The 9,568-nt window shown below is 40.8% G+C and overlaps 1 protein-coding gene across 1 annotated transcript; it reads left to right on the plus strand.

The window, feature by feature from the left end:
- Positions 1 to 597: 597 nt before the first annotated feature.
- LOC147503894 (uncharacterized) lies at positions 598 to 1,846 on the plus strand. Its single transcript, XM_086604997.1, has 3 exons — positions 598 to 1,240; positions 1,308 to 1,376; positions 1,464 to 1,846. The coding sequence occupies exons 1-3, from the start codon at positions 598 to 600 to the stop codon at positions 1,844 to 1,846; spliced, it is 1,095 nt and encodes a 364-aa protein (XP_086461123.1).
- Positions 1,847 to 9,568: the final 7,722 nt, after the last annotated feature.

A 9,568-nucleotide genomic window follows, 5' to 3' on the forward strand; every position in this document is an offset into this window, starting at 1 on the left:
GGACAATGCCATAGACCCTTATGCCATAAGTGAACAATCCAATGCCCCTGCTACTATAACTGAGGAGGTGACAGAAGGAGCTATTGTTCCTTACCAATTAGTTGGGAATGCTCCCCTTTCAATCAGTAGAGGTGATGCCCAACAGTGGCCAGTGGATAATATAGAGGCGGTTGAACATTCCTCTGTGTCTTGCATCATTGAGAGGACAGAATGTGTCAGGGCTGATACTCTAAGTGAGACCGGAAATATATTTTCCATTCTTCAGCAAGCAGAAGAACATATGACACTCACCACTGCTTTGGAAACACATCCTAAAGCGCTATCGGTTATAGGAGAGACCTTATTCCATGGTGAGCAAGTCCTATATGAAGCAACTGCTTTGGAAGAGGGAAACATTGAAGATGATCTCTTTGAACCAGAAAATGAACTCTTCGATGACGAGCATAACCAATAGGACAACTCTCTAACTCCGCTACCTTTGCAAGTGATTACCAGGTCTTAGACTAAGCAGCAACATCAACACAGCTCCAATAAGAAAAAGAAAGGGAAGGGTATGAACAAAGGCCTTGGTAGGAAAGCGAAACAAAAGCATTAGTGATGTCGAAGTTAGCTATATGGAATGTCAGAGGCTTTAACGACCTTAATAAAGCAAGATATTTGAATATGTTTAGAAAAAAGAATAATTTATGTCTTTTTGGTATGCTGGAGACTAAATTAAGGATTGATAAATTTCAACTCATCAGTAATATCTGTTGCCCTTCATGGTCCTTTGTTAACAACTATAGCAGTAACCACAGTGGTCGAGTATGGTTAGCATGGGACCCTGGAGTTATCTCCCTAATCAAACTCAAGGAAACGGATCAGTTTATTCACTACCAAATTGAGCTCCTTCCTATATCGAAATCCTTTTGCTTAACGGTGGTTTATGCAAATAATTCAAGTGCTTCTAGGCTCAGTCTATGGAATGATATATGCAATATTCACAATGGCATACAAGGGGAGTGGTGTGTAGCAGGGGACTTTAACAATGTCCTATATTCCTTTGAACGCATTGGAGGTGAAGCAGTGCATCCTATGGAGACTACACCTTTCTCTGACTGTCTTGTTGATCTTAAAGCTATTGGAGCTTTCTTCACATGGACCAACTTTGCGAGAAAATGGTCTAAAATTGATCACTATTTACTCAATTGCCATTGGAGCTCTACATTCTCTTACTCATTTGTTGAATTCATGCCTCTTGGTACTTTTGATCACTCTCCCCTTGTCATTACTATTTTGAATAAAATCATTGCTAGTCCCCCTTTCAGGTTCAGTAACTTCTGGATTCTCCACCCTGATTTCGTGGCAATTTTCGTGTCCTGCTGAAATGTGCAAGTGTATGGTAGTTCTATGTTCATCTTGACTCAGAAGCTAAAACTTTTTGAAGAACAAATTGAGAAGTTGGGCAAAATTCTTTTGTTCAGACTTAACTAACCAGACAGAGGCTGCAAGGAAAAAGCTTAAATATATTCAGAAAGCTCAGCAGAGTAACCCAATGGATGTACTACTATGCCATAGAGAAAAGGAAGCCAGGAATACACTTTGTCAACTTATTATTATGGAAGGTGAGGATCTCAGACATAGAACTAGATGTGATTGGATGAAGTATGGGGACAAATGCAATGATTTCTTACACAAGATGATCAAAGAGAGAAAGAGCATAAATCTTATTTTGGCTTTGAATGACACTGCTGGTGTTAGAAGGGAAGGTCAAGAAGAAGTTTCAGTAGCTTTTGTTGATTACTACAAAGGCCTATTGGGGCAACCTTCTTTAGCTTTCTGCGACCCTGCTTTTCTTGAGAGTTGATAAGAGCCCAAAACTATAGTTTTAATCCCTTAATAGTATTATATTTAGGCCAATTAAGTTTATAATAAATAAGAGTTAGTAATGTTTACATATTTTCATGTATTTAAGGTTTTTAAATAAATTATGTGAAGAAATACGTCATTTTTGCAAGAGAAAGGAGCCAAATTGCTTGCTAGAAAAGTTTTATGCTTTAAGCCCAAGTTTCAAGGAGAAAAAACCTTTTTAAAGCCTAGTCAAAGTTGGAAAGTCAAAGTCAATGCGGGCTGAAAAAGAACAAAAAAGTCAACAAAACTTCCGTAGGTCGTATCTTTAGACTCAGACCTCGGAATTGGTCCTATTATATGTCAAAACGACCGGATTGGAAAGAGCTTTCTAATGGGTTAAGCCTCAACCCAATCAAAGTAGTAAAAGTGGACGAAAAGGGTCTTGTAGTAAATTCCAACAAAAACCCTTTCTGGACTTAAGTAATTAGGTTTTGGACTTAATTTAGTGGCCCAAAACACAGCTCCAAAGCTCATGCACAAAAATATAAACCTAATCCTCTCCTATATAAAGAGGATGAAGGCTAAACTCTATTAACCCCTCTTCCTCATTAGTTAGTTTAATTAGGTCTCTCTCCTTTACTTCTTCCCCTAATAGTTTAGTTTAACTTAGGGTTTATGTTATTAGCCTTTAGCCACCATTAAAATACCTTCAAGTTCTTAGTTTCAATTCAAAATAGGGTTTGATTCTCCGTATAAACAAGGAGATATGTAGGCAACCGCCAGGAGGTTTAACCCTGAACTCTAAATCATCTCATCCCTTCTCGATCAAGAAGAGAGCTCCTGAATCACAAGGCACAGAGGAGGATCAGGGGATAGTTAGAAAACCCCCTACATCTTTTGGCGCTATCTGTGGGGATGAAAAGCAGGTAAACATTCGTTTCGAACGACTGATTAGTCTAAAAAACTCTTACCATTGTGATGGCAGGAGTAAAGAAAACAAAGGGTGGCGCTGCCACATGTAGCGTCGCTATCAGAAAAGAAGAGCACGAGGTGCTTGAAGAAGCGGTGAATGTCAGTCACCATGATACAAATAATCCCCTCTAAGAACCTACAACCAGCACCGACAGACCAGCTGCTCCCTGTGCAGGCCCTAGGAATAACGCTTAATAGGAGCGTCAAAACGGTGTAGGCTCTGGGACAACAAAGAAGCAACCTTGAGCGAGAGTTGTAGTTGCTAAGGCATTTGTATTAATCTGACACAGGGAAGGAGCCACTCATCGATCTTGATGATGACAGCCTTCTAGAAGGCAGTCGTGCTAGGAACCCAAGGTGTGGGGATCTAGTTTGATGCGAATCATCAGAGTCAGAATATAGTAACTTTGATGAGAATTCGGATACAGCATCAGACCCAGGGTCAACTGACCAGGATCGTGATGTCGACCCTCGACACCGAAAAAGAACCCAGAACAAGAAACTTTCTACCAAGGAAAGTGCATGGGAAACTGAGAAGAATGATCTGATCCTTCAGATGCATCGGATGACAGGTAAGGGGAGGAAAATGCAAAACTCCTTTGTTCAATCCGCCATAATGGGGGCAGGTAGATCCCTTTTCGCATCACGAATAATGAGAAAGCCATACCTCCGTGGGTATAGACAACCGAAGTTCAGTGTCTTTAATGACAAGTCAGATCCGGTGGATCACGTATTCAGATATCGTGCCACTATGAGACAATATGAAAGGTATGACCACGTTATGTGTCAAGAATTCAAAGCTTCCCTGTCTGGATCTACGCTCTAGTGGTACCACAGGTTACCTGAGCGGCATATCAGGTCCTCAGAATAAATGTTTAGGACCTTTATAGGCAGGTACTCGTGCAACAAGCACCACCCAAAATGAATTGATGCACTGTTCAATATCAAGAGAAAAGATGGAGAAGCATTGAGGTCCTACATGCAACGATTCATGAAAATCTCAATTCAGATAAAGTCTTGTGATGAGCAGACTGCCATAATAGCTTTCAAACAAGGGTTGGATGAAAACAACTCCTTATTTGGGTCCCCCTCCCGGAAACCACCCCGTGATTTAAAAGAACTCCTAGACAGGGTTGAAACTCATGCAGGGTGGGAAGAGGATGTCCTGAACAGACGTCAAGAAGCAAAAAAGGTTAATCAGGCAACCACTATAGCCCCACGCGAGAGGAACGACAACTCTTCACCTCAAAAGCCAAAGAGAGACCGTCATCGTGTTCGCTGAAGGGCTGAATCCCCATCCAAGGGACAAGTATTCAGAGGGCAGTATCAAAATGTAACCAGTAATGCAGATGGAAAACCACAAAAGAAGCCATGAATGGAAGGAACTGAAGAAGCTCTCCCCTTAATGGACAAAAACTTTGCTCGTCTGAACAAAATGCCAGACGAGGTCTTGGACTCGATTAAGAACCAGAGTTATCTCAAGTGGCCAGCTCCACTCAAGCCAGGCTCCCTAGGTCCCAGAGACCAGAGGACCTACTGCAAGTTCCATAAGAGTAAAGGTCACAGTACCCGAGCTTGTAGAGCCTTGAAAAATGAACTATAGGATTTGATTGAAAGGGGGTACTTGAAGCAGTTTGTAGCACACGAATAGGCAAACGCAGTACAGCCCAAGGAAGTTAGTACGTTAGTTCAGGATCCCCCAGGTACTGGACCACTCAAGGGCTGGCTCCAGATAAATATAATTTCAGGAAAGGCAAGCAAACGAAATGTGCAAGTAACTGACATGGGTGCGTGGTATCAAATACGCATCGCCAAGCAGATGAGAGTCATGAATAGTGAGCTGACTACGGGTGCTCAGGTCAACGCGGTACCCCACAAAAATTCGCTTATCTTTTTCACTGAGGTTGACAATCTTGGCATCTAGAGTCCACATGAGGATGTACTTGTACTTACACTCCTTTTTGGAGATTATGACTTGCATCACATATTGGTTAATCCGAGAAGCTCAGCAAATGTGTTATACTATGATGTATTAAAAAAACTATAGATTCCTGATTCTAAGATGGTTGCCACCAACTTTAACCTATATGGATTTAGCGGGGACAAAGTTCTAACAGTTGGGGAGATCCAACTACCCGTAGCTACTAGTCCGATAACTCTCATAATAAATTTTGTTGTGGTAAAAGCTAACACACCTTATCACATTATCTTGGGCAGGACCTGGCTGCACAGACTCCGCGCTATTCCTAGTACCTATCACCAATGTCTAAAGTTCCCTCATAACGGGAAAAATGAGACAATTAAAGGAGATCAGGTGGCTGCCAAAGCATGCTACGCTCTGGCGACAAAGCAGTCCCCACTCCCATTTGAACCAATGGAGGTGGGGCAGCCTGCCAAGTAGCAATTACAGTTGGATCCACCTCTCCCGGATCTGGTCCCAAGAAAAGGGAGGATCCCCCCTCACTGGAGCCGTTAGAGGAAGTGGAAAATGTGGGAGGTAGCTCGCCAAAAACCACTTTCATCGGCTCCTTATTGAGTTTTGAAGAGCACCAGGCTCTAATACACTTCCTCTAAGAACACAAAGTCGTGTTTGCTTGGTCGTTTGAAGAAATGCCAGGAATTGACCGCCATGTGGCATGTCACCAGCTCAATGTCCGCAGTGATGCAACCGTAGTCAAGCAGAAGCCGAGGAAAATAGGCGCTGATAGATCCAAAGCGGTAAAAGCCGAAGTCGAAAAGCTAAAGGCAGCTAATTTTGTCAGGAAAATCAATTTCCCTACCTGTATTTCTAATATTGTCCTAGTACGTAAGAATAATGGGGTCATGGAGAATCTGTATCGACTTCACGGATCTAAACCGCGCGTGTCCGAAAGACAGTTACCCTCTGCCACGAATTGACAAATTGGTAGATGTCATGGATGGACATGAACTATTATCTTTCATAGATGGGTCATCTGGCTACAACCATATCCCATTGCATGAGGAAGACCACAAGCATGCAAGTTTCAGAACTGAGGATAGTCTGTATTGTTATCAGGTCATGCCGTTCGGAGTAAACAAGATGATTCATGGGTTGATAGGCGACATTATGGAGGTGTATGTCAACGATCTCCTGATCAAAAGCCTGAGATGGGGAGACCATCTCTCCCATCTGAAACGTGCTTTTGATATTCTCTGGAAGTATCGCATGAAACTCAACCCCGAGAAATGTGCATTCTCCGTTTCATCAGGGAAGTTCTTAGCGTATCTGGTTACTAAGAGAGGAATCGAGGCCAACCCAGATTAGATCCGGGCGCTCATAGAAATGCCCTCCAATAAAAACATGAAAGAGGTTCAAAAGGTTATAGGTAGGTTGGCAGCTCTAAACAGGTTCATCTCCAAGAGTTCAGATAAGTGCAAACCTCTGTTTCAGTTACTGCGCAAGAATACCTCATTTGCATGGACGGTAGAATGCCAAAAAACATTCGATCAACTCAAAGCATACTTGGGGGCACCACCAATCTTGTCCAAACCAGTTGAGGGAGAAGTATTGGGTCTTTATCTCTGTTCATCTGTGTCACAGCCCGAATTTCTAAACAATAACAAAGTGAATATTTGAAATATAAATATCTCAAACATCACTAGGTTCACTTGTTTAAAAACCCAGACTATGACGGAGAAACTACACATACAAACCCTAATAGCCGTGTCATAAAAGAAACAACTTAAAATAAAATAATCCCAATAATTATCCGAAATCTCTTTATCAAGCTTACATCCTTCCAAATAAAACATCAAACAACTCTCCAAATAAAATTCATCACTACCATGTTCTCATGCCATGAAAAAGGCAAAATACGTTATTACATTCTTCCAACAAAGAAATCAAACCTAAAAGAAAACTATCAGACCGCTCCAGGCACGAATCACAATCACACGCCGCGGTTCCACTGCCTTCCACCTATGTTCCCAAGAACACACCCACGTTGCCAAAACAAAGCAAACATGGGTCAGCAAATTTGAATTTGCTGGTATGAGTAGACTAAACACATATAAACATATTAAACTTTACTTATCCAACTAACATTTTAAATCTATCACAACCTAAACATTCTCAGCTTGGAAGACAGGTAGTTCCGTCATCTCAAACGGCATAGTTTCTTCCCAAGCAAAACTTCCATATTATTAACCTCCATTTTATTAACTCATTCTAATAACTCCTTTTAATATCTAAATAATTAATTTTACACTTACCGATGTCCACACAGTATAAAGGGTAGGACCAAGGCCCCTCACAAAAATATTATTAAGTCCTACCCTCCCAAAAAAAAAGTTAGAACTTGTATATATAATAGATGTAGATATTCTATATGTATTCAAAGGTAAACCCAAGCACGCGCGTATAAACAAAACCATTTCTCTTATCAATTAATCAATTACTTTTCTTATACACCCACATTCCACATCCGAGGATCACTTAGACTTTCCAACACTAAGCTAACCTAGGCTCTGATACCAAAATGTCACAGCCCGAATTTCTAAACAATAACAAAGTGAATATTTGAAATATAAATATCTCAAACATCACTAGGTTCACTTGTTTAAAAACCCAGACTATGACGGAGAAACTACACATACAAACCCTAATAGCCATGTCATAAAAGAAACAACTTAAAATAAAATAATCCCAATAATTATCCGAAATCTCTTTATCAAGCTTACATCCTTCCAAATAAAACATCAAACAACTCTCCAAATAATATTCATCACTACCATGTTCTCATGCCATGAAAAAGGCAAAATACGTTATTACATTCTTCCAACAAAGAAATCAAACCTAAAAGAAAACTATCAGACCGCTCCAGGCACGAATCACAATCACACGCCGCGGTTCCACTGCCTTCCACCTATGTTCCCAAGAACACACCCACGTTGCCAAAACAAAGCAAACATGGGTCAGCAAATTTGAATTTGCTGGTATGAGTAGACTAAACACATATAAACATTTTAAACTTTACTTATCCAACTAACATTTTAAATCTATCACAACCTAAACATTCTCAGCTTGGAAGACAAGTAGTTCCGTCATCTCAAACGGCATAGTTTCTTCCCAAGCAAAACTTCGAAATTTATTAACTTCCATCTTATTAACTCATTCTAATAACTCCTTTTAATATCTAAATAATTGAATTACACTTACCGATATCCGGCCAGATAAGGGTAGGACCGGCGTCCCCTCAAGACAAATATTATTAAGTCCTACCCTCCTGCAAAAGAAAGTTAGAACTTGTATATATAACATATGTAGATATTCTATATGTATTCAAAGGTAAACCCAAGCACACTCGTATAAACAAAACCATTTCTCTTATCAATTAATCAATTACTTTTCTTATACACCCACCCTTTAGTACCTACTCCACGATTTGCACTCCACACATTTGCCAAATCACACATTTCGTGTGCCTCTCCCAATCAATACCACAATATCATAGCCATCTCTGGGCTTTCATACACGTATTTCACAGCCTCATTGGGCACAAAAACTCAGGTCATTCATGGCACATTCAATGAATACCTTAGGTCATTCCCGCCACATTCAAGGAATACCTATCATATCACTAACGGGCCATTCATGGCACATTCAATGAATGCCCTGGGTCATTCCTGCCACATTCAAGGGATACCCAATCCTACATTCCCGTACACTCAAGGAATACAACTTACCCGCAAGGCGAATACCTTAGTTCCTCTTTAGGGCAGTTCACTACAATCTGGTCATTCATGGCACATTCAATGAATACCCTTATATAACACTAACGGGCCATTTATGGCACATTCAATAAATGCCCACCTAACATATGACATCATCAGTCATAAAACTCAGTTCCAAAACTTGAGGCGTGGAGAGTTCTAAAAGGGTGCGGTAAGTTTTGTTTACGATTATTGTATTTTATTGAATAGATTATTTCGAGAACGTAGGAATATCTTGATTCAATTATTTTTGGTTTACGCACGCGTTATTAATTTCATGAATGTATAAGTGTCAGAACGTTGTGATCGTAAAAGAACAAAAAATCCCACAGCAATAAATACACGTACACAAGTATATTTATAAAGGTCCTAGCCTAAGTCAAACATGCTAGTAGTCCTAGACTTATCCTAATAGACCTAATCATAATTTTAAGAAAAAGTCAACTTTTCGGGTCAACTGGTCAAAGTCAACCCTGGTCAAAGTCAAAGTCAAAGTCCACTCTGGTCAACAGTCAAAGTCAGAGTCCACTCTGGTCAACAGTCAATATTGGTCAACCTAACCTAAACTCCAAAAACCCAAAAGCCCAAAGCACTAGGGCCCATAGTCTAACTTAAGTCAAAAATAGAAAATCAAAAAGTTAAAGCCTAAGCCCAACCCACGATTTCCGGGCCCAAGCCCAAACCAGACTTTACTGTTCATCTTCTTCTTCCTCCAGCACCTCTCCTCCACTCCAGCCACCACCGGCCATCCAATAAGACTCGTAGGTGTTACCTAACCAACACTATAAGGGATTCGGCCCAATCTCAAACTCAACCAAGGGTCGTCTCCCTCACCAACGCCATCAGCTCTCTCCCTCGATCCACCACCACAAATTTCCAACCCCCAACACTTCTAATCTACTCGAAAATAACCTACATCAAAACCCCTACTTCTTTAGTTCATACAAAAACCCAATTCACTGATTCCCCAATTCCTTCCTCAAACCGGATCTATAGTTCGACCTCCATTAACGCCCTATTCCCGAGCTTCAAC

Source organism: Coptis chinensis, chromosome 4, assembly GCF_015680905.1.
Source record: "Coptis chinensis isolate HL-2020 chromosome 4, ASM1568090v1, whole genome shotgun sequence".
Classification (NCBI taxonomy): domain Eukaryota; kingdom Viridiplantae; phylum Streptophyta; class Magnoliopsida; order Ranunculales; family Ranunculaceae; genus Coptis; species Coptis chinensis.